At 38.8% G+C, this 26,829-nt stretch overlaps 1 protein-coding gene across 2 annotated transcripts in view; it reads right to left on the bottom strand.

Moving 5' to 3' along the window:
* Nucleotides 1–26,829, bottom strand: part of GALNT7 (polypeptide N-acetylgalactosaminyltransferase 7) — a 62,143-nt gene that overhangs the window by 29,862 nt on the left and 5,452 nt on the right. For both annotated transcript variants that reach the window (XM_054383090.1, XM_054383091.1), the window contains exon 2: nt 2,112–2,566. In XM_054383090.1, the coding sequence (XP_054239065.1) occupies nt 2,112–2,566 (455 nt within the window). The remainder of the gene's footprint in view (nt 1–2,111; nt 2,567–26,829) is intronic.

Raw genomic sequence — 26,829 nt, forward strand, 5'->3', positions numbered from 1 at the left:
TTGTTTTGTTTGCTTACTTAGAACACTAAATAATGAAGTAACTTTGATAGGTGCTGCTGGCTTTGACCTCCTTGGAAGTCTTGTCTGTAAGTTTGCTTTGAGGAAACTGTTTCTAAAATTATTTTTTTCTGCTCTGATCAGTCATACAGCTATCCCTCCTACTCCCCAAAGTATGCAAAGTGTTCAATTCTTTTTTAGGAATTTCTCTTTATTACTTCTGTCCTGAAGAAGAGTAAAGACAAACTCTGAGACTGTGCAAGAAATACTGCAGGAAGCTATAGGAGTGGAACTTTCTGGCAGATATGTACAGTCTCTGATGCCTTCTACCCTGGGGAAGAACAAAGGGTATGGAGCATTTGAGCTCTGCTGCCAAAGACGTATCTATTAGCCTGGGGAAGAGGCATCCCAGTCCTACTTGCACGTAACATGCTGCCATTTCTGTTTTGCTGTCCTTGCAGAGTGGAAAGCAGGCACAGAAAGCATGCTGCCACCTCCTTCCCCCTCTTTAGGGGTGGCAGGGCCAAAGCACGCTCTGCTAACATGAACTCCTAGCACTAGCTTCACTCTGCTCAGTAATCACAACACCTGATAGGGAAATGTTTTTTTCTCTGTGAGTTGCCTTAGCCTTTTTGTTGCCTACAAAAATGGCCCCAGGGACTATAAATGCTTCCAGCAAAAGCAGTAGTGTCTAGTGAATAATCTATCAAAGGGAAACACCGACCTATGCAGGTTACCCAGATTGTTTCCTCCCTCTGGGAAAAACCTTTTTAGCACAAAGGTCCAACTGCTGACTGCAGCAAAGAAAGGTGAAGCGAAACCCAGGACAGCCAATGCTTCCTTGTCACTGGCAGCAGACAAACACAGTCTTGTCTTCTGACTAACAGCAAGTGGAAACCTTTAGTAAGTCACCCAAGAAACATGGCATGAAGGGTGGGAAACACTATTTTGTGCACTTAATTCACTTTCAAGGACTACACACCAGGTAGTAAATTCAAGCAGCTGTACGTGCACATGCATCATTCAGACTCACAGCTGGCCAGTTCTCTACCACCTTACAAAATGGAAAAATACCCACAGCAGAGCCTCAGTAACCAGTCAGTGACCAAAAAAACGTATCAGCTGCCACAGCTGGAAACATACAGCCCAGAGGTTGGTACCCAATCCATGGACTGGCACAGACTCATTACTGGGGCTGAGGGGGAAGCAAAATAGGCAAGTATCTAATTTCATACCAAATTTCACGTACCTCTCCTCCAAATGTCAAAAACCTTTCCTGACAGAAGAAGACACAACCAAACCCAACAAACCAAAACCGCTTGCCAATCAGTTTGTTCAAAGGCCCGTCTTTAACTGACATTTAACAAGGAAAAAGCATATTAGCCTGAGATTTCACTCCAGCATATAGCAAAGATCAGAAGGAACTGTGTAAACCTGTTAGTAATCATTGGGCAAATGCTGATTATTCCTAGAATTTCCCTACACCAAAGTAGAAAAAAAACTCAGCAAGTAAAAGATATTTTGTTTCGTTTTTTTCTGACTGTTTCCTTCTTTAGGATAAACACGGTGAGAATCAGATCCAAACCCCTAAGATCTACACTTCGGTTAATGCAGGTAATTTAGCAGTTATTTAAATGGAACAATATTTCTTTGTTTCTGTTCTCTCCTGTTATTTAGTTTTAATTTTTAAAGCACTGGGGTGAAGGCAAAACTGAATAAACTAACTAGTATAGGAATTTCTGCAGAAAATAATAAAGAAAATAATTATTTCTTTAAAACAGATCTTAAGAAGTTATGGATTAAGAAAATAAGGTATGACTGAAGACTGGCTGGACCTGGAATATGCAAATACATGCAATTAGAGAGTACAAACAGACAGCTTCAAAAATAAATCAATATAGAGTTAAGTATTCACAAAAGAAATCATTGCAACAGCATTAAAAATAATATATGGAAACATATTGCATAGTACAGCACTCTTGCCTGCCAGACAAGAACCATTAAGTATTTGGCCTATTTAATTGTATTATTTTAAACAGCAATTAAAATCAATGCAAAGAAAATAATTATATCCCATAAAAACAGAACTAAAAGAAAACAAAACGTTTGCTTACTCTTCTTGACGTAAGTCATTAACGCTTCGATCTAGTGAGATCATATCGCTTGCCACCATATTAAACCCAAACTCTTTAATGCTGGCTTGAATGGATTCTTTGTATTCTGGTCCTAAAACATATGGCTTTGCTTCCTCTCCAGGGCCACCAACAACTCCATGAGGCTCAGGCTCTTTGGGTTCAAAATTACCAAGGACTCCAGGTCGCAAAACAGGATCTCGGTATACAAATGTCTGAGGCTTAAATGTGAAATACTGCCTCTGGATGATGTTTTGTTGTTTGTTATCACCACCACCATGATTTAGTTCATTTTTGGCCTTATTTTTCCTTCGAATAGATTCCAAGTCCACTTCCACACCTTCAACATGAGGCCAAGGTACCACAGGTTTGAACTTCTCATTTCCGAGTCCATGGTCTCCTTTGTTTGGCAAGGGTCTGTTGACTTCTTTGTCATCCTATATATACATACAGAGAAACAGCAGGAGATCATATAAATTGATGACCCTTTATTTACTTAAATCTAGTATCTTAATGCATTGAGAGTTGGTACTAAAGAGAGGTTAACCAAGAAGGGAGAGAACTGTTGAGAGGCTCAATGAACACTTTTTATGAAAGCAACTGGCTGCTGGAGAACATCACCAGCCAGCATCCACACTTACCTTGGTGAGTGGTCCTGGAAATGGCTTAACAGCCAAAGCATTCCCAAAGAGCAAATAGCCAAGTAGGACATGTTAACTTGAACACAGTTCAGGCTGCACATCAAACCAATGTGCAGATAGTACTGACAGAGCATTTCATAGAGGAGAGGGTGGCACGGAGGCGGACAACACCACAGAGTCCTTGGGGCCACTCATGGATACAGGGTATTTCAGAGCTGCTGAGACATCTGCAGAGTATCAATGCTTGCTAGATACAACCTCAAAATGCTCCTACACTGAGAAAGAGTGCTCTATGTGTAATCTGGTGTGCACATCTGTGGCAGCCTCAAGCTACATCTAATCCCTACCCTTCACTCCTGACTTGCTGCCATCAAGCATTCCTTCCATTGCTACAACATCAGCACTGTTAATTTAGAGCCATGAGGTAAGCTGAAGGCACTGGGGACAGGCAAAGATGAGATGCAGCCCTGATCTAATTTGCTGCACAGCTACAGAGACAGACCCAGCTGAGGAAGCAGTGCTGGGGCTGAAAAGAGGTATCAGAAGCACTAAAACTAGTAGCTTCTGCATCCTTGCTTAACTTTATTTTTACTGCTTACTATGAAGCTCTCATGAAGAAAGGCTGGGACTTTCAGTGATCAGCAAGGCTGGCAGGGTTAGAGAAATGGTGGGAAATTTTGGAAGAGAAAGTTTCTGAAGTCACTTGAGCATGAAGCTTCCAGAGCACAACAGCTCTACCTGTGAATACTTCCCAAAACATACATTCACTGCTTTTTCCAATCACAATGGAATCAATGGTTGGGGTGGGAAGAGATGTCTGGAAATTATCTAGTCCCTCCTCGCTGCTAAAGCAAGTTCACGTACAGCAGGATGCACAGGAGAAGCAGGGAAGCACTGCTGAAATTTCTCATTTTCTGCTAAAACAGAATCAAGCAGAAAATTGTGATCAGAAGGATGTCACCTATTCAGGAGGCTTCACATGAGGTTTCTTAATGGCTCATCCGTAAAATCTCCAGTTTCTCTAGAAAACCTGTTCCAGCTGCTTGACCAGTCTCACAGTGAAGTGATTTTTTCCGCATACCTCAGTACAAGTGTCTCATGTTGCAACTTGTGGTAACTGCCTCTTGTCCTTCCAGTGTGAACCTTTCAGAAGAGTTTATTTTCATTTTCTCTGTAACCTCACTTTTGAGGGCAAAAACATGCAAATGGATACCACATTTGACTCTTCTCCAGCCAAATCAAGCTAGGGTCCAGCCAAATCCTCTACCTGGGTCAATCTGTGATGACTCTGTCACCTGCTACAGGCTTCTAACCTTCTTAGAAAGTCTTTCATAGGTCCTTTCAATTGATTAGTATCTCTCCTGTACCAGACAGTGCAGCAAGAGAAACCAGGCACAGTGCCAGAAATGCAGGCTTTTTCATGCTATGTTGTTGGGAAACAAACCATGTCCCTTTGCATGGTGACTAAGCTCTTCCTAGTATACTGCAGTTTGCCTTTACTGCAGCAAGGGCAGAATGCTGATTCATGTCCATGTCTAACTAAACCACATAATACTCACTGCTACATTACATTATTTTTGTCATATATGACAAAATAAATAAATATTAATAAATAATAAAACATAATAAAACTTGAGAAATTAATTAAAATCCAGTATAGAAAGTGTAGGTTAGCATGGTAACAATAGGAGTCAAAATGGCTTAAATTCAAAATGATGAGTTAATTCAATAAACTTAGACTTCCTTGGTTGTTTTAAACAGGGAAGATGTACAAATGCAGAAGTGCTGCATTATTCTGTTCTTCCATGACCTTTTTTTGAGGAACTCAAAAGCAAGTGTGAGAAAGAGGATAAAGGCATGTGAAAAGGCACATTTTACAAGGAGGCAAAAGGCTGCCATAGATCTAAGTAAAACCCTATGAGGACTTTTAAAGACGGCATCATCTCGCTCTTAACCCTAGAAATCAAAAGGACAGCTTTGCCACTCAACTGTCATAACATTGCTGAGCACTCAGTTCTTACTAACTTGCACCTAATTCCTCTTTGAATGCAGAAGCAACTATAAAAGCCAACAAAATGGTGGGCATCATCAGGAAAGACACTTAGAGATCATAATTTTGACTGTGTAAGATTTTGAGGCATTCATTCTGGTCTCTACAGCTCAAAATGAGTTCGAGAATCACATAATGGTTTGGGCTGGAAGAAACCATAAAAAGATCATCTAGTTACAACCCCCTGCCTTGGGCAGAGATATCTCCTACTTGACCAAGCTGCTCAATCATCAAATCTTAATTCTTTTCCAACTGAAAAAGATGCCAAGATTGAGTCCAACCATTACCTAAGTCTACTAAGCCTGGTGCTAAACCATATCCCTTTAGCGCCACACCTGTGTCTTTTAAACACCTACAGGCATGGTAATTCAACCACCTTCTGGAGAAGCCTATTCTAACATTTGATAACCCTTTCAGAGGAGAATTTTCTTCTAATACTCAATCCAAACTTCCTCTGGTCCACCCATTAAATCCACGTCTTTCCAATTTAGAGACCAGACTGTCCCGGGAGACACGCAAGTCCAGGTAGATGGCTTAAGTTGCTCTTCCCTTGTCCATCAACAATGTTACCTTGTCATAGAAGGCCACCAAATCTGTCAGACATGATTTGCCCTCGGCAAAGCCATGATGACTGTCACCTATCACCTACTCATTTTTCATATATCTTAGAGCTTCCAGGAGAATCTGCTTCCTGACTTTGTGGGGCCCAGAGATGAGACTGGCCTGCCTGTAGTTCCCAGTGTCTTCCTTTTTTCCTCTTTTAAAAATAAGGCTTATATTTCCTTTTTCCAGTCAGTGGGAACTTCACCTCCATCTAGTCCAACCCCTCTGCAGTAAGCAGAGGCATCCTCAACTAGATCAGGTTGCCCAGAGCCCTGTCAAGCCTCACCTTGAATATCTCCAAGGATGGGGCCTCAACCACCTCCCTGGGCAACTTGTTCCAGTGTTCCACCACTCTCATGATAAAGAGCCTGTTCCCAACATCCAATCTCAATCTGCTCTTCTCTAGTTTGATTCCATTGCCCTTCATAAGGCTTTGCAGTTCGGAGATGTGATGGCTGAGGGGAACACAGCTGGAGTTTACAAAATCATGAAGGTGATGGATAAATCGGATGTAAACCCACTGATTACCTAAAATGTAAGAACTAGAAGCACTTGACAAAATTTGCTAGAACAACCAAAAAAGCATTCTTTGCACAGCAATCTCCTGGAATATGCTCTACTGGAAGATGTGAACAGAGACTGTACAAACAGCTGAACAAGGGATGAGACAGCATGATGGATGACAGGTCCATAAGAGGACTGTGAAAGGGTTGGGCAGGGAGGTACCTTCTAAAAACTCTAATCCAACAGCTGTCGAGTCCAAAGGGAGACATAAGAAAGCAGCCAGGTTTACCTGCCACTCTTGGACACCATCCTGGATCACTAGGTTCAAGCAGGCAAGAATTTTATTTGTTCCTGGTATGAAATTAAATATCCTTTCATTCCAATTCCACCATGTATAAAACTATTACAAGCTTCCACTTAGCCAGTACTTCAACTGAAATACAACACTTCTCGAAGTAATTTATTTTGCTGTCGCCAGAACGATGACTTATCTGGTATTACATTTAGCCTCATTATAGCCATCATGCACAATCCGCATTATAATGCATTTATTTGCTGTTCCTTTCCAGATATAAAACATATTCCATTTTTGCAGGCCTAGGAAAATATTGCATAAACCAAGAAAATTATACACTAAGACAGAACATGCTCCTGCTCCTTCACCTCTCTCTTCCAATTTTTACATACCTAGGAGGCCTGTAGGGTCAACCCCTGCAGGAAGCTCAGCACCACACAGCTGCTCACTCCTCCCTCCCCACCCGAGGCCACAGAGCTAAACACAGCATCAGCATTTTATGGGCATTAAAAAAAAAAAAAAAAAAGGAATTACCAGTGTTTCAGTGCTTGGTGCAAACCACAGTTCCTGGAGGTTATCTGTTTCTCAAGATATAACACAGACAGACAAAGATTTTCCAAATATTGGCTGGATATTTTGTCACAAAAAACCCAAAGAACTATTTTAGTCATCATATAAGCCACAAAGCCTTCATTAAGACTAGAGCTTCTTCCCTTTTATGAGTTATGACCTCCCTCTCCCCATTTTTTAATAAAATAATTTAATGACATCAAAAAAACTGAAATACTTTTTCATCAGCATGTCTCATTGATTAAAAGTTTGGCTCAGCTAAAAATGAAGTATCCAACTTGCGTAACAATGACAGCCAAACAAAAAGTCCTCAAAACAAACGACAAAAACCTTTCTAAAAAGGTTCTGTCTAAAAAACAAGATAGAACTATTTGAAAAACTTTGTAAGAGACAAATCAATGACAATAAGGTGAAGAAAGGGCTTAGAAGAAGTGAGCAGATGCAGTGTGCTTCTAGATAACCAGACAAAAATGGGGAGAGAAACAAAATATCTGTGAATTCTCTCACATATGAAGACAAACAACAATAAAATCTCATTACAACTTTATAAAGGACTCAGAGTATGCTGCTTATATATACTAAAATAGAAAAATGTTTTTTCCACAGATCACTGTTTTTTTTTCCATAGGGTTACACCTAGGTTTTCCAGCCAACTTTTCTAGCTTCAGTTCAGTGCATGATTGTTTATTTTTTTAATACTCTTTTTACTCCTCAGGGGATTACATATGAGTCACTTTAATGGGCTTTTCAAAAACAGTGAGATGATACAAATGCAGTCAGTCTCTGACTTCTATAAAACAAGTATGCTTTCAGTGCATTTTTTTTCCTTGCAAATTAGGTTCTTCCTTTTTTGCAAGAGAGGAATGCAAATAAAGGTACAGAGAGCATAACAGTATCCTTTTGGATATAAGTTTCTGAATTACAGAAGTTAAAAGGAAAAACTGGGAAAGGTCTGCAAGAATGGCCAACTAGCAGGAGAGTTGGAGTTGTGGTTGGCTTATAAAACTACAAATTTAAAAGTTGCATAATCTGCTTTTCTTCAGTCAGCCAGTTCAAGACTGGCAACTCCCTATGAAATAATGTCTGAATTACAAACTGATGTTAAGTGGATTTGCTTAATTTTAAGATGGAGAATTATTATATTGAAAAAGGTTTGCTAATTCAAAGCAGTATCCTTAAAAGCAACTTGCTCATCTAGACAAAAATCAGTGACATACAAAAAAAAAAAAAAACGAAAAGGAGAATAATTAAGTAGAATCCAGAAGTATTCTAATCAGCCAAGGACACAAAAGGAAATTAAAAACCTTACACTCTCAGAATATACACATTCATAACCAGCTGATTAAAGACAGAGATTGAGTGTTGCACTAGTTTAGTGTTCCTCATGAAAAAAACTACAAAAACTGATAAAATTTAGTATTTTAGTAACTTAGGAGGCCAATTCCTACATAGTTCTATTTAATCCAGCTCAGCTTTCTTAATTCTTGGCTGCCTCTATGCTATTGCACTTCCCATGAAAGGCAAATACAATGTATGTTGTTCTACCATATGGAAGGCTTCAAGGACTTCTAACTGAGGATCAATCAATAGCTCTCAAAGCTCCCCTGATGCAAGTTCCTCTTCTATGCAAAAAAGAAGCACTTAGAATAGAGCCTCTGTCACAGATACTCTGAGGATCACACAGCTATCAGTTTAGCAAGAATAAAAAGTATTTTGCTTTGTTTGCCTAACTTCATGCAGCCACCATGCTAGTTTATCAGAAAAAAAGGCCACTTGAGAAATTACAGAGCCCAGAATTTTAAATTATTGAAGTAAATAGGAGAGAGTTGCTTTAATTTATTCAGTTATCTTGTTTAAAACAACAACAAAAGCATAAAAAAGTAAAAGGACTACAAGCTGAATCCACAGATTTCCTTATTGACTAGGCTTATGCTAGGAAGACACTAACATAATGCCTGTTCTCAGCCAAGCTTCTAGCATGATCTACCAGCTAATAAGAGAAAAAAAAACCCCACCAGGAACATATTTTGGTTTGCTTTGAATCACTATGTGTGTGTCTTAATTACTAGGTTACAGTTCAGGGCATAGATAGAAAAAATTAAATGCCACACCAAATTACTTAGTTCTCAACTATTTTTATTACACATAATAGAAAAAGCATCTCACAACACTCTCATGACCAAAGAAAATGTAAGACTTCGTATATACGATCAAACACAGAGAAAAGGGGAAATCAACATATCCATCAAGGTAATTTCTGAATAGATTTCACTCTAGATACCCACTAATTTCAGAATAAATAAGCAAGAACTCCCACAACACAACTGGCTGACTGCCAAAGGGACCCCATGCACAGCTTCCATTTCCACCACCTCCATTCAAGCCCTCAGAAGTTCTAGCTACTGCCCAGCTGCAGGGGCGGACACAACGCAAACCTCTTTGTAATCATCACAATTTTTGCACAAAGTCTGTTTTAAGTCCCACATGCAGCACTGCCTTCAAACAATTGCATCACAACTCAGAATTAGTTTTGGTAGACAGAACTGTCTGTAGTTTTGTACAGATAAACATTCCTGTGATAGCATCTCCAAAGAGCAAGTAATCCTATGAGACAACGACGGTGTCAGTCTACTTTTTGGAGTGTTCATCACAACTCTTGGCCAGAAGCCACTTAGGAGCCACAAAGAAAACTCTGAACAAATAGAAAGAACTTTAAATGATCTAACCAAGCAAGCATTACATCACTTGTAATATGCAAATATTTTCTATTTACGAATACATAACTCCACAGTGTAACTGAGGAGCAAGGGCCACAAGCAGCTTTGGGAAAATGCATGTTCTGCAGTAGTTTTACACTGCTGTGTGTTGTACTTCCAGCTACATCTGAAGAATTATAAATGCTGTGGGGTTTTGTTGTTTTTTATTGGTTGGGGTGTTTCAATTTAAAAAAAAAAAAAAAGAAAAAAAAGAAAAAAAAGGCAACTTCTCCCTTCACCTGCTTCCTAGATTTCACAGCATCAGTCGAGCTGATTGATACATGATATACTACTCATTGCCCTGCACCTTCCTTTTTTCTTTTTCACTTTTGCTTGCCCACTTTCTCTTGGTTCTTGAGTAACTTTTCAAAAGGGAATGGTTTTGCCTGGGATAGATACCTGTAATAAAGCTGCTCATCAGCAGCACTGAGGAACATCCCTTTTCCTACTCATTCCTTATATCCTACCTTGTAAGGCAGAACAGGACAAACACTAGTATTTACATTTCTGTAGTTAGAGAAGTGATGAAGTTTTCAATAGATACCAGCACACCACAGCCATTAATACCAATTCAGGCCATACTAAGAAAACAGTAATTGAGCCCCAAAACTACCTGAGTTAGCTGAGGCAAAACAATTTAGGGGATTAAGATCAACAATTTTTTCTATTTTATGGTTGACATTCCTGAGGTTTGAAAGTATTGCTTATAAAAAGCAAGTGGCATGTTCAAAACCAAAAAGGGCACATAATAAAGGAGTACAACTGCCTGCAAAAATGTGAATTTGGCAACAGCTCGATATTCTGCTATTATAAAGCAGTTTGATAGAATTTAGCATTAAAGTTGTCACTTGCACTAATCTACATGAGTCTCTGTATCACCAATTCCAAAATACAGTAAAACAAACCTCTTGTTACCTAGTAATGAATCTAGAAACTCACATACGAGGTTCTCTCTGCTGGTGTTTGAACCTGTAAATGGAAGACAGACACTGAGGAAGACAAGATTCATTTTCTCAACTTCTAGTTTTTTAAATGGTTGCTTTACATGTTCCCTGGGAAAACAGACTTCTAGGAGTTTTGTGACGATGCTGTCTACTTTGCTACAGCAGAAGCATTCACCTAGGACAGCGACTTCTGGCTATTGCTGCATACTGCCATAGTCTGCAGCTGACATCTCACAAGGTCACTGCACAGAAAGTTGTATTAAGCTGTGGAAGCCCTCAGATAACAAATCATATGGAGACTGCCTTCCCCTCCTTGTCCTTCCCTATTTTTTGTGGCATATTTGTAGATATAAGTAACTCCAATATTCAAATTTCTAACTTATTTTCAGTTGAAATAATTTGATTGCCCACCTATTTGCCTATCACAGGGGAACACCATAAATTCCAGGTTTTACCAGTTTACCTGCAGAGTACCTTGTTTAAAGATCTAAATTTAGATAAGTCAGCATGATATCCATCAAGCACTGCATTTAAATTAATTAGTCCTGTTGCAATATTATCTTTCCCTTGAAAGGAGAATTCTTCTGAGCTAATGAATCTTCTGTCATCCTCTTTTGGCTCTCCTGTGCACAAATCACTTCAACTCCTGCAGACCAATGCAATTCTGCCACAAGTGCTGTTTCAGTTTCACTTCCCTGCCCTTGCTCCTCCACTCCCTTTTCTGATATCCCTGCTCCCCCATGAACTCCAGCTGTACATGTCCCTCCTCGTGGAGGAGCCTAGGTCTTCTATATATGTAATGGTCACACTCACAGGCATCTGGTCCAGAATAAATTACTTCCTTTACTTTGCAAAATTCAGTTACCTTCATCAAAAGCAGAGACTATGCAGGAGACCTGGCCAGACTGCCTCATACCAGACCTAGTCTCTTACTGAATATGTTGCTGGCCACCCACAACTCGCCAACTTCTCTGTCTCTCTTGCAGAGAAATAAGATTTGAGAGTAGAAAAAGGACAGTGAGAACATATCCTGTACCTGACCTACCTCAGATGATGCCTGCTTAGGTGAGGTGCAGTACTTCTTGAATTCCTGTGTGACAGTCAGTTTCACAATTAGACTCTGCCTGACTGAAAGCAAGTAAAAATAAAGACACTGAATGTTTCAGAACAAATCACTGTCAAAAAGAGCAGCCTCTTGTTGCCCTCATTTCTACTGGCATTCAGTGTTTAGGGAATATCGAACCAGCTGTTAAACCTTCCAATCTGCCTTCCTTGTTGCCCGAGATTCAAGTCTTAATCACCTTCTACGAATCCCATCCTTCCGTTACTGGTACTGTCATAGTTTATTGTCCCATACTGCCCCTGGTCCCATCTATAGTCCAATAGTCAAGATGCATTAAGTCTTGTCAGAGATCAACTTCACTTAAAGCCTCTACTTAAGAGATACCTGAGAACTTTGAGGATGTATTCACAAACAATGTACCTCTCCTCCCAGCACTGGAGAGCACCATGTAGTCTAGGATAGTAATTAAGGAGATCTAAAATAGAAAGACTCAGATAAATACCTGAATAAACAGTTATGAACTGTGAACTGCTTAACTTTGTAACTTAGGGCTTGTTTTAAAGCAAACAAAATAGCCTCTTGTCATTACAATCACAATCATTTTCAAGTAACACTTAAACTGAATCATAAACACAGCTCCTGTATTACCCAAGGTGATGTCCTATTTCAATCACATGTTCTAGAAATGGAAAGATGCTGGCACAGTAGAAAAAAAAGATATAGCACATGTGTGGCTGCATGCTGCAGAATGATAGAAACGTTGTTACAGGACACTGAATAAAACAGAAGTGTGATGCACAGACTCCTAGATCGTCTCCTTACAGAAAGCACACTGAAGATAACAGAAGGGCTTTTAAACTCAGAACAGCAAGAATCAATTACAAAAAAAAAAAAAAAAAATCAACATTTTCAGTAGAAGAAAGGCAAAGCAATTAAGTGGGACAGAACATAAATAAAAGAGCATAAAAGTAAGCATCTCCATACACACTAAATCTTTTCAGGTATTTTTTTGTTGTGGTTTCTGATGAATTTAGTGGCTTTCTCTGTTGCATTGAAGTGCAGTTTTGCTGGTCCCTAAGAAACTAGAGGCCACAATAGGCCCTTTCCTTGACTGCCAGGAAGGTTGCCTGCACTGAACCCAGCCCACTCTTCTTAATGGAACATGACATAAACGAAGAAAAGCCAAATGTACACCATACAAAGTCAGTCAGTTTAGGTTAAGCACTGAAGACTGGTCTAATAAACCAGCACCTGACCCAAAGACTACGCTTGAACTCTATGAGTCTGCCATCAACCGCTTTTCAAATGCCCATAACCTTCCTTCTTTCTCTGCACAACAGACAAATTTCTATGTAATGCAGTGTACATTGTCATTAGTATATATTTACCATAGTACTTCAACTGCAAACTTCTGTAAAGCATCATCCACAGTAATTCATTCTCAGAGACTGTGGTGACTCAGACCTCCAAAAGCCAACAACAAAGCACCTGTTTGGTATGGTTATGATGCTATACCATAGATGAGACTCCGCTCAAAGCTTTAAAAAAAAAAAAAAAAAGGTATGCTGTCTGACTCATGTAATTCAGCCATTTAAAATACTTTATTGTAATTTACTTGTTCAGAAAACTGTTACCATAACAGCCCTAGCTCCAAGAAGAGGCCAAACAACAAGGAGAGCACAAAGCCCTGGGGCACTGCTACCGCTCTGCTGCAGCACCGGGGAGAACAATTGTCCCAGGCAGACAAAGTCCACCAGACACTGACCTTCATTTTTCCAGAACAAAATTCAGATTCTTGTTTACTCTTGAGAGCAGAAACTCTAAGGACCTTATTGCTTTCAGTTTTCTTTCTTTTCCTGAAGCAACTCTCCACTTGAAATCTTGGGAGATGTCACGTTGCATCTACTCACTGGAAGGACAACACTTACTGCCAATAAGTTAAACCTTGTTTTCCCTTGAAAATGTAATGAAAAGAATTCTTGTTCAATTTCTCAACCTGGAGGCAATCCATGGGGTGCCTTTCTGCATGAGAGGTTCAGCAAGGCGACTTGTTGCTTAAGCAAATGTGCCAGCTGCTGCAAGGCTTAACAGGAGGAGCAAAGCAGTAGATGAACAGATACAGTTCTAAACAAAAAGTGCAACAAACTGGCTTCTAGGGACGCAGCCAGATTCAGAAATATGTTTAAGCAGATGAAGGCTGTGGGAAGTCTCCAGATGCTCAGAATTCTCTGTCTCTAATCAATATTATAATCTCTTATTTCTGTAAACATTTGCTGTTATGTATTTTATTCAAATGCAACCTTCTGTCATCCTCTTAATTTCTCTCAGATTTTATGTTTTGTTTACAGTGCTTTGATTAAGATGGTGCCATTGCTTACCCTTTTTAGAGAGGTACAATGTGGAACCAAAAACTTTTTCCAACTCTTTCTCCTAGACAAAAGCTGAATATTAGGAAACCCTTTTTGAAAAACGTATTGCAGAAACAGATGGCAGAAACCATCTTTCTTTTCTTCCTGTCCCTTCTCCAAGTGATCAGGAATGCCACACTCACACATGGCTATGTCCTTTGGAGGGATGCTAAGCTAATTTGATCAGATTTTGAAAACAGTGCTGAATGGCTCACAAGGGCTTCAGAATCAAGTATTTGATGCTTTTCTTCATCTTCCCCAAGCTCTTCCTGAGAGACATGCTTTCGGATCATGTAATATTAAACACCTCCCAACCATAAGACAGTTCTCTAATGCAGCCTATTAAACCAAAATCAGTTTTTTAACAGAAAAATGGACTTTCAAGTCAACATCAGCAAGACAGAGTGAAGGTAAAGGTATTGGTTATCACACATTGACAGTAAAATTAATTGGAAGCATACTTGGGCTTATTATAGTTGCTTCATAATAATTTCACTAACACCTTCCTGGCCTATGAAGTTTTTCCCAGGATACAAGGAAAGAGAAAAGCATATCATAATTAGACAACTATCCATAATTTTTCTCTCTAGAGAGATTTTATAAATGCAGTTAAGACTGGAAAAAGTATGAGTTCTAAAAACAAAATGGGCAACTGTTTAAGACATCATCTCCATCAGAGCCGACTGCAAGATGAGACAGAGCCTCTGAATTTCAGGTATTTATTTGTGACTCTCGGAATATTTCTTCCCTTGCCTTGATTTTCCATCTGAGCTTCACTATCTTTCTCTCTATTGCCGATTAGATGCTAGCAGCCTAGCAGGTTTACTGTTAATAAAGTAAATTAGTAAAACAGTATTCACACAGGAAAGTAGGTCCCATTTCTTAGCTTCAATGTTCTCCTTCCCTTGCAGATCCCTAAGATTATTCAACTTTAACAATTAATAAAAATTAAGAGAAAACAATCCTGAATGCTTGAAAGTAAAGATAGTGTTGTATTGATGTAGTGTCAACTTAGTATATTCTGATCCATGCAGTTTGACTATTTCTACAGCAGTACTCCACTACTGCCACCTGCGTGTATGCGTTCAAGTGCTTGGCAAAAAAATTCCAATAGCTTTTGCAATCAAATGGAAGACAGAGAGAAAGCATCCATGAGAATGAAACACTTCACTGTAACATCGCCGTATCACTGAGACCTCCTCTCTGGTACTTTCTCATTTTGCCTCTGCAATCTACGATCTTCTCATTTTGCTCCTGCACTCTTAGGATCTTCATCAGCACTGTCTTGTTTTCTGTGCACTGTGCACAGCAGCTGCTCTCATCCAGTCCTACACCTATATTCAAGGCACTGCTGTAACTCCTAATAACTTTGGTCCATAGCCCTTAATGGTTCAGTAATAACAAGCCATCTCCTCATTCTGAAACCTCTTCCATGTTTTTTCTTCTAGAAAGTTTCACCCTCCAAGGTGAAAGGCTTAGAAAACAACATCACCAATAAGGTTTACTACAATACTTGTTCTCAATCACTACATTTCAAAATTAAATTAAGTTTGTGACCTTTCTAGTTGAGTCACTGCTCTTTCCATGTTCTGTCTCATTCCAGGAAAATCCTTCATTTTATAAGTTTGAATGAGATTTTAAAACCAGAACTCATGTTTATTCATACAGACATTAGAGATTCTTAAGGACTTCTATGATGTTTTCTGTCCAGCTTCATTTCCTTTGTTAAAGGAAGGATTATCCTCCTTTTCCTGTGTAGTAGTGTTACAGTGGACTATGACAAGGCAAGGCTTTTAATTATACTCAGACCAAGCCTCTTTTAGGAATGCTTTCTGTAGACTGAAGAAAGAAGCTGTTTCTTTTGAAATGAAACAATCAAAACTTAAGTAATCAAATTTTAAGCTCTAGAGTTAGGCAGGTAAAAACAAGCGTATATTTTGAATTCAAAAAGAAAACAAAGAGCTGCAATTTATAATCTGTAACTTTGCTATTGAAAATATCAACTTCTATTCTTCCCTCCAGGGGGAAAAAGCCTCAGAAAGAAACAAAAACTACCATCTATCCTCATGTTCCAAGTGGCAGAGGACAGTTTTCTAGCCCTCTCAGAATCAGCCATGAAAACTGTACTGGTTAAAGCCCTCAGAGGAATTTCATCTTTGTTTCTCACTCACCTGAGACAGGTGGATACTTAAAACTCATTCATTTATTTTATATACCTCAGCGAGTAAATGACAGTTACAATGTAAGAAATCCATTATTGAAGGACATGCTTGATCAAGAGATGTAGGTTTCTGTGTTGTATCTTGTCTGTCTCAATTTTTAAAGACACACATGTCAATCTCATTTCATATTTCTCACTATTAAGAAGCCAACTGTATGATTAGATTTTCATTTATCTTGAAATATTGTTACCATTCTCGAGCTTTACAACAGTCTTTTTTTAAAATGGCATTTCACAATTCAATCAACCCTACTGCATTGCATGAAAATTATGCATACAGTCTAAAATCTGTTTCTGAAAGTCTCATCTGAACTCCGAAAAGGTTTCAGAAATTCAGACTGTTTGTATTATTACCTTTGAAACTGACTGAATACATTCGTGAGGGGAAATTACTTGTTATGATCAATCGTGTTTTTTCCTTGACCCTTCATTCCTGTGTCTTTTCTATGTAAGATACTAAAGAGAATCTGTGTAGTACTTGCCAATAAGTTAGTTATATTCTACTAAATTGTTGAGAAAAAGTTATTATTTGTCCTAAATGCCTAAAAAAAAAATAAATTAAAAAATCAACACAATACATGCATTTGAAATATAAGATGGAGAAAAAAAATATTTGCAACAATACTAAACTAGTAAGAAACAATTTATGGAACAGATAAATCAGTATTGGTAAATTCCTAGGACAATTACTTGTCTTGTTGTGAAGAAAACATGAGTAACAAAATCTGTCTACTTGGCTCTAGAAATACCACGCTTGTGCGTAGCTAGGTTCTTTGCTGAATACAGGGAGATGATCACCTTCCTGTTCCTGCTGGCCACAGTGTTTCTAATACAAACCAGGATGCCAATGGCACTCTTGGCCACCTGGGCACACTGCTGACTCATACTTAGTCAACTGTCAACCAATACCCCAGGTGTCTCTCTGACTTGCAAACCTTCCAACCACACATCCCCAAGTCTGTCGCTTACCATGGGGATGTTGTGACTCAGGTGGAGGACCTGGCACTTGACCTTGTTGAACATTGTACATTTAGCCTTGACCCATCAGTCTAACTGTTCAGATCCCATTGTAAAGCTTCCCTACCCTCTAGCAGACTGACACAGCCATCCAGCTTGGTGTCATCTGCAAATTTACTGAGGGTGCACTCAGTCCTCTCATCCATCTCATTGATGAAGATATTAAAAGATGACAGGCCCTGGTACTGAACCCTGGGGAACACCACTAGTGACTGGGGGCCAGCCAGGTTTGGCTCCATTCACTACCACTCTTGGGGCTTGGACATCCAGACAGTTTTTAATCCAAAGCAGAATGGACTTATCCAAGCCTTGTGCCATGAGTTTCTGAAGGAGGATGCTGTGGGAGACAGTATCAAAGGCTTTAATAAAGTGCAGGTAGACAATGTCCTCAGTACTTTCCATAAGCCCTATATATGGACACTCCTAGTAGGCTTCAAATGGAGCTGCTAATAACTGCTTTTAATCAAAACGGTACCCTTCACTCATTGCATCTCAGACAAATAAGATATTAGCAAAGCATAGTTACTACCTGCCCAGTTCATTAAAGGGGTGTTTAAATAAGAACACAGTTCACTGAATCTAGACCTTTATGTGTTGGCCCTGCACTTCAACTTCTCACAAACACCATTTTGTTAAAGCCTGTCAGAAAATTCATTTCAAAAGCTCTCTGCAGTCCCTGAGAAAGAGAGTCTGTTGTTTCCAAGAGGGCAAAGCCTGGCCAGCATCTGGCAAAGGAAGAGTCCATAAGGCAGCTCATACTTGTGCCTGGCTGGGGAGAGACGGTGCCTCTCAAGAGGCAGAAGTACAAAAGAAGTCGTCGGTATTTTGATCTTCGGTATGAGAGAGAAGTCACATGCATGAGCCATAAAATGCCAGAGAAGGATGAAGTAATAGATGTACCATGACAGGACAGCAAACAATATAAATTTGTATACTGTACATCAAAACAGAATCAGCAAAACAAATAAATCCACAAGGAAGATACCCTAATTGAAATACAGAAGAAATAAAATCCTCTGTGCTTTGCTACCTTTCAATAACTAGCAAAAATATTATCATGAGAATGGTAAGGAAAAGCAATATAGAAGAGCCTCTTAAGAGACAATGCATTTACATGGTTGTCAATGAAGCTGGCATTATTGCTGTCATTAATCAGTCGCTCTGAGGTGCTCTCTTTTTTAAAAAGTTTCTGCACACAAGTGACAACAGCACAACATAAAAGGTATATGTTCACTTTAAAACTGTCATATGCTAGTAACTCAAATCAACTTCATCTCAATACATTACCATACAATGTAGACTTGGGACAAATCTTTTAAGTTAAAATAGAGAAAACCAAATCGAGTCAGATTCAGTACACTAACACAAACAAACCAACAAAACTCCAAAAAAGTCAAGCACCCGAGAACACTCACTACTTTTTTCTTAAATGACAATGAAACAGTTCTATGGTTTTAAGTCTCATGGCAAATTAAAGCTATCAGGGATAGCAATGAAGTGGTGCGACTGTGCTCTTTGGTGCTTTGAGCAGGAGGTTGGACTAAGGACCTTTACAGGTCCCTTCCAGCTTCAATAATCAAACCATCTTTATGCAAGAAATTTGGATAGACTTTCTGACATTGTTAAAGCTGGAATTTTTTACTTTTCAACTCACTTCAATTAAAAACTATAAAAGCATTAAAACAATCTACTATTCATCTTTCATTTTTTAGTAATTTCAACAGAACATTAACAGCAGAAACTCTCCAGATCTCTTTAACAGAGGGCAGCTGAGAGCCACAAGCAGTGAAAGTCACTTCAGACATAATACTTTACCTGGAAACAGTGTGTTTTCTTTTTGTTTAGCACAGAAATTCCAGTTCTATAATTCCTGGCAGTATGACAACTGTAGATTTGTAAAAGTAGTCAGATTTATATAAGACATGGAAAAAAATAATCACTTGCCTACTTTTCCTACTGTGCAAAGGAGCTCAAGGCTGACTTCCCTGTTTTATTTAAAAAACAAAGTTTGGAAGACTTCTGAATGTCAGTACTATGATGCATTACATTGATGTTTATCTTCCCAGGACTACAGATATACAGTAAAACCTGAAGGTGATATTTTTTATTTCTGCTGCAAGGTGAACTGTGAAATACCAGGAATACAAATTACAAGACGCATTTGACCCTTGCAGAAAATGAATGAAAACTATATTCTTTAGCTGCTGCAGGTGAGCTGCCTTAACATTTCTGGCTTTGCTAATTAGCAGATTTAAACCTCTATCTGGTATAGTCTGCATTTTTCAAGCAGATATTCCAGAGCAGGATGGACACGTTTCTACAATCAGTTCATTTTTCTGCTACATTACTTTTGCCCTGCCTGTGAACCAACACAAGCACCTTTATATCTGCATGCTGCACTGGGTTAAGGACTCCCAGCAGCCAGCTGAGCAGGGAAGCCAAACAAACTTGGCATCCATGAGCTGGAGGAACAGTTAGTGCCAAGCTAGTTTGAAATGGGAACGTGAATGGAAAAAAATAAGGAAAAAAAAAAAAAGGCAGGCTGCTGGAAGCAAGGTGTAGCTGAAAAACACAGAAAGTGCCTGTGTAGTGAAGCACACAGAACACAGCCTCCTCAGGCTGTTTAAAACCATTACTTGTGTATAGACATACAGCTGAGACAAAGGCTGTGCAGCTGTACTCCTCCCCGACTGACTTCCAGCTGTCCTCAAGAGTCCTCCTCTAGATCAACATGGAACAGTGGGGAGAACAAGCACCTCAGGCTGGCAGGAAAGCAGTTGCCTGGCTCAAGAAAGTTTGCTTCTTCTATACCTTTAAAACAAAGCAACATAAAACAACTAAGACAACAACGACAAAACAAATAAGCAAACAAAACCACACACAAAATCCAACCAAACAAACAAAAAAAAAAGAACCAAAACACAAAAGGCCCCCCCAGAGTGCCTCTCTCTTACTTTCTTACTTTTGGGTGGTCTGGGCAATAGCTGCTGTTCCCCTTCCTGAGCCACTCACGACTGTTCTTCCAGTGCTTCCTGTGGTGTTAATGCTAATGTAGGAACACCCTTATGCTCTAAACAAAAGGACATTTCTGTTAAATATTACCAGCAACACGAATCTCCCTTTCTTCTAAACCAAGGCTACAAAAAGATTTTCCCTCATACTACAGAGCTAGGGGGACAGATACATGTTCTTAAATTCTGGGAGGAGAGGGAAGATGTGCATAAGCAGTGGTTGTCCAGCTCTATGTGAGGGCACTTCTCCCTTTTCAGGAAAGCTCCAAGCCTTAATAGAGTTCTCATGAAAAAACATATAAAAATGGTGACTTTTCACACCATGATGATTTGAACACGTGTTTGTAGATCTCCAGTACTACCTTTTCCCTAGAAAACGCATTCAAATGTCAAACAGAACTCCCTTCCACACTAGTATTTTCCCACTCTTTTATGCCACTTCAGCTAGATAAGAAAAGGTACTAGAGAATGTGTCAGTCCAGTGCTGGTCACATTTCTTCAGTCTACAGACAAAGTAAATTAAAATAAGTAAAGAAACTGGAGCTTTAAAAACAAAAATGTATGAAGGGAAAGGAACTTTACAGAGGTTAACATGCATTGAAATAAACCCAGTACTGGTTATAAAACTGTGCCACAACTGGTCTTCTTCATGCTTTGAAGTTCCACAGCCAGTACAATATAAAAACAATTAAGTAACATAAAGGACAAAATTAACAAATGCATGTGACTGAGAAAATGGACTTACTACAGGAAAAGTCTTTGGCCCAGGTGTTAAGACTGTCATCTCCTACATATACACTGCTGGAAGGTTTCTGTTAGTAAAGCCAAAGCAACTTACAGTAAGCCAGCCTACACACAACTACATACAGACATTGGTTACATACCTGATACCTTAACTTCCTCATCAGTAAACTGGTCTTAAAAATAAACGCCCATGCATTTTAGTAAATATATAAAAACTACATTGCTCTGGATTTAGGAAATCTCAGGTTTGAGAATGAAAGAGTGAAGAATACACAAAAGCATTGTCATCAATTAGCACAGCATAAGATTATTCAGTTAAGCTACTAAAAATATTTTAAAAGCATCAACCCAAAAAGTATAATGAGTTTAGCCTGCAAGATAATCTCTTTCGTAATACTAAGTAGTACATCACAGTTGTTAGACAAACCAAATTAGTAGATAAAAGTTCTGTTTGTTTCTCAGAAATTAACAGCTGTGAACCACTCCTAAAAATTAAGATTGCTGGGATTATACTGAAAACTATTTTGACTCAATTTTTGCAAATATCATGTTCCAGCTACGTTTCTTTTGCAACACCAGTGAAAACTTTGGTGCTTAATGTTTAAGGCTGTGAAGACTTCTTTAATCATAGACATGAATTTGTAGTTTAAAATGAAACAGTTTTTTTCCCCATAGTGCCATTTTAACAGCAAATGGGTTAACCTGCCTGCTCAAGCCACTACAGATAGAAGCCTTGGCATTTTATATCCTGTGAGAAACCTATTTGAAGAGAGATTGCCTAAGTTATCATAGAGGATAAACCAACAGAAATAGTTGGATCATTTATCTTTCTTCCTTACTTTCAGATATCTGTGTTACTATTTTACTGCAATGAAAGAAAACTCAAGATGTTGAACAGGGTCATGAGAATAAGTCTAAATATCTCCCCAAATTCCCACAAAGCATGAACAAGGAAAAAAAAAAAAAACCTACAAAATTGACCATTAAAAAATCCCAAAGAAACAGATTAAGTGAAGATATTCATCCTTCATATGAGAGTAAGACTGGATAAGAACCAGGAATAACAGAGATCAATGCACCTCATCACACTAACAGGGAATTGTGTTAGCTGCAGGCAATGAATGATCACTATGAAACCTTCTAAGACTCAAATCACGCCTTTGCTACCCAATGCAAATATACAGGACTGTTTTGAAAAGCCATCTACTTTTTAATTTAAAGTATATTTTATTGTTTACATTAAATATAAAAAAATATGTTAAGAGTTAAAAAAATCAAGTGTCCTCCATGCCTTACTGTAAGCCCAGCAGCCTCTGTTCAGTGTGATGCATAACCAGGTACTTCTGATTACCTGCAGTCCTTCTGCGCATTTCACCAGACACCTACATGGAAGTCAGCTTGGATTCAGAACTTACACATCCCTGGGAAATACTGCCAAAACAAATACCTCCCAAAGAGGCAAGACACATCTCTCAACCACAAGATCTAGGCATATGCGAATCAGAGAATGGGGACGTAGGACAGATGAAGTGTGTTCAAGGACACCAGGTTTCAAAGAATTCTAATTATTTTTAAAGTAGGCCAACCCCCAGGACATATCCATTTCATCCAGCAAAATTAATCCAGCCTGCTCCCTGCCATCCTCTTTTCCCAAGGCCCCTCAGGCATACACAAAGATTAAAGGCTATATGAACTACCCTGGCAGTCTGCTCCCTTTTATCACAACAGCTTGACAACTCCCCTGTCATCACCAGCCTTGGTAGAAGATAATAACGGGAGCAAAACTTGCTAACTCCCCAAAAGGTGACTGACATGACTATTCATGGAAAAGGCAAGGCTGCTCTCTAATAACAGAGATTCCCTCCCTGTGTTTCTCCAAACAAAATCACAGCTGTGGTATTGACACTCTGGGCAACTACTACTGCTTAATAAATGAGCACTCAAGGCTGTCATCACACATTGCCAAACCTGGGCCACAGTAATCATTAGCCCCAGATTTGACACCAAAGTCTTCTCCCAGTGTTGATTCCACCCTCACAGATAGCTGCTCTCCTTGAGGATTTTTTCTTCTACTGGTGGCCTTGAAGGAGAAGCTCATGTCTGGACCTGCTCAAAGAGCTTCCCAGCCTCATTTGTCAAGTCAATACTTCCTGGCCTTCCTTAGCCTCATCTTTCTTGTACTCTTTATATAACTAAAAAATAAGCAAGTGTTCAAGACAAGTATTTTAGATCGGTACTAGAAAACACAAGAGAGGGACAGAAGACACAAAGAGTCTTCATCTCTTAGACACAGAGATGGGATGCACAAATGCATCCCATAAATTTATCTGCAGTCTTACTTCAGTCACCCAGGGCTGGTATACCTCCTCAGAGTACTCAAGACCACTTTAAGCACTCAGTAAATCTCATGGGTTAGGAATACATTACATCGGGAGAACTACCAGAATTTGAAATTAAGGACCTCCAAAAAAAAAAAAATAAAAGATGCACCAGGAGACTTTTCTCCCTCACCAGCAGGAACTGCTGTACAGGAAACCCACACACCATCCCTCCTAGACTTGAGAACTGCTGGCTAAGAACATTCTGATCAGGGAGAGGCTATATACTTACAACCAACCATTAAAAGTTTGTATTCCATCAAAAGAAGCAAACAACACACTTCCCACCCTTTTCCACCTCTGCAGATTACTGAGATACTGTTTTTACATTAATCACTAGTGCAAGTCTTGGTTTTGTGTAGGAGAAACATATTTCATAGAGGGGAGGAAAACAAAGGTAGGAAAGCATGGAAGAGGTGAGAAAAAAACCCAACGTATTTCATAGCTGCTGTTTAAAGCTTCTCAGAGGCTTTGGCATGTTAGAATAACACAGTGGGAGATGGATTAGCAGAAGCAGAACAGGTGAAGTAGTTTAAGGTGCATGCTAAATGCACTACTGACAAACACATGGCTTACAAAAGACATTTATTATGAGCCTTGAAGAACTGACTTCAAGGCCTCATTTAAATGACAGTGTAGCAAGTCTTGCTTCAAGACTAAAGAATGAGGAGAATTTATTTTCTCTGAAGAACACCCTATCTCAGTATTATCTTTCTTGGTCTTCCTTCCTCAATAGGAAGGACAGAAAACTCATGGCATTACTGTAACAGGCACTTTTAAGAAATACCTTGGTTAATTTTAATTGATTTGCTTCAAAATGTTGTTACAGATAAGGCAGTTTCTACAGTCATATAGGACAGACACTTTGATGTATCTATAATTCTTAATGATTAACTCAAAACAAAGACATTGCTGAAGTATCTCAAATCCATAAAGGTAGGAATTGAGAAATAAAATAGAATGCTTCTATGCTTGGGCCCGATTGAAATGTTATTCCATATATTTTTTCGTTATCCTTAAAAGGGAACTCTTACAGGTTAAAACCAAAGCAAAATTTAATTCCCAAGTTGTGAAAAAAAGGCTCAAATGCAAAAAAAAAAAAATATATACTCAATGTCATCAAATTTTTTTGTTGGTATGTTTTGGTTTGGGTTTTTTTTTCTATAGGACACTATTTAACATAATACTTTCTGCCTTATTAAAACAACTATATTCACTCAAGTGAGAACAGTTCTTGCTGAGCCATTTTCACTGCCAAGTTTTTAAAAGGCAACAAAGTAAGTAAGAAACTTTGTGGGCTGTGCACCATCTGCTTATGCTTTAATTTCATTAACAGTTATATTTTGAGACCTTCAACTGTAAAGAAAGTTTTCCAAATGTAAATAGCATGTAAAATGGTGTACTGTTTTTACCTTATACTCTCCTGCAATTCTCTCATGCTGCTCAGGGATTTACGGCACACCAGTGCCAACTGCTGCTATTTGCAACTGAATGTTCCATGAGGAAATCAAAGGAAAATAAATTGTAGCTCAGAAAAGTCAGAGCAATACTAGGAAACATTACTGGAGTAAGCCATGAAAAATGAAGAATTCAAGGACACATAGTAGAAGAGAAACTAAAAAACTAAAACACCAAACAAAACAAACCAAATCAACCCAACACACACAAAACCCCAAAAAAACCCACCAGAGCACAGTAAAGTAGTAAGCTATTAGTTTAACAAAGAGGAGGAAAAAAAGGCAATTTGGTGTGCAAATTGCAAGAATGCTGACGTATGCATGGAGAAGCATGTTTAATTCCTGCTTAATACAATCCTCTTTTAAGCATCATCACTTTCTTACAAAAAGTAGTAATTTTTATTTTAGTAATGACGTATGTATGCAGCCCAGTAAGAGTAATATTTTTAATGTCATAATAAAACTACAGTAAGGATGCTTCTTTGCAAGACAAAGGTAGAATACAAGTTATTAGCCTTCTCCTCTGCAAGTTTTTACAATTATTAACAGCAAAACACTCTTTCACCAAAAAAGCACCATTCTTTCCCAGAAAGCTCCTTCAAGGAGGAAGTTACAATTAAACTGATAAAGCCCAATCTAGAATTCAACTTTTGGGTTACCTTTACAGACACCTACTGAGTTTGGTTGGTTGGTTGGTTTTGGGTTGTTTTTTTTTTTTTTTTTTTTTTTTTGCTTGAAACCTGTATTAGGTGAAAGGCCAGAATATCCCCAAAACACAAGCCTAAACATTATTGCAGGTTGCAAAGACATGCAAGCTGCTGGCTGCTTATTGCTTCCCTTTGTTGGGCCATCCTGGCAACACCTTACTGAGCACACTACCTCGGCACTGCTACTGGTCATGGGATTTGGGTGAGGGAGAACTTCACCCATCGAAACAGTGCCTACATCTAGAGTACTGTAGGGTGGAGATGGACTGCTAAAGGCAGATTCAAACAAGATAAATTCCTTTTAATTCACAAAAAGATTAAAGAAAACTGATGGAGTCAGAGGCCTTTTAAACAGCATGTTGCTATTTTTAAACTAATCGCTCACAGTAGACGTTTGTTTTGCATACTTAGAGGAAATCTAGTAATTAAATGTAACTGTTACCAGACTTTGGAATCCTTCCCCCAGATTATACGTCCTAGTTTCCATAAAAAGAATTCCCCCTCCCCCAAGGTAGAAGTCAAACCTGTTAATGGAACAGCTTATCCTGCCCTATTTCCACTTGGCGGTCTCCCGTAATGCTGATTTAATATCTGACAAAAATAGGACAAAGATACTCTCGTTTTTCATTAGGGAACATCAGCTCAATACAAATAATATGAACTCTGATGAGCCTTGGCTAGGGAAGGTACATGCTGCTTGGCCATGTCATGAAAAACCCACATATAGACCTCCAAATATGTCATGCCTTCTCTCAAGGCTGACATCCTGATGATCCATTGAGCCTTTTCCTGTAACTAAATTTACTAGCACCAGATTTTCTACTACTTCAGCTTAGCCATCATACCTGAATGCACCATGTCTAAAGTAGAGACTTAATTACTACCTATACTTTTATTTTGAAAAGGATTATATTGTGCTATTTTTAATGCACCACTGTTTGGCCTCTAAGCAGCACAACTTACTACTTTTATTTATTTATTTATTTTAAACAAATTACAACCTACCCAACTCCTTGTGTTGATCTGTCATGATTTCTGTGGTCTTACTCATGGCTTCTCATTTAAGTGCTGTAGCAGTACTGAATCCAGTTGTGTGATATCCAAAACAGCTCTCAATTTTTTTGTTGCAGTCTTACCCAAAAGTGGTAATCCTACACTGAGGTTCCCTGGATTCCCTAGATGCCCTTCTCCTGCAGTGGGATTGTTGAAGAGCAAACTACAGCCTTAAGCTAGGATCTTTGATTTTCAGTTGTTAATTACTCATGAATGGCAAAACTTGAGGCTAGAAAAGGGCAGAAGTAAACTTGTCATGTGCATGAAATGCTGTGAAA

This window comes from Indicator indicator, chromosome 8, assembly GCF_027791375.1.
Source record: "Indicator indicator isolate 239-I01 chromosome 8, UM_Iind_1.1, whole genome shotgun sequence".
Classification (NCBI taxonomy): Eukaryota; Metazoa; Chordata; class Aves; order Piciformes; family Indicatoridae; genus Indicator; species Indicator indicator.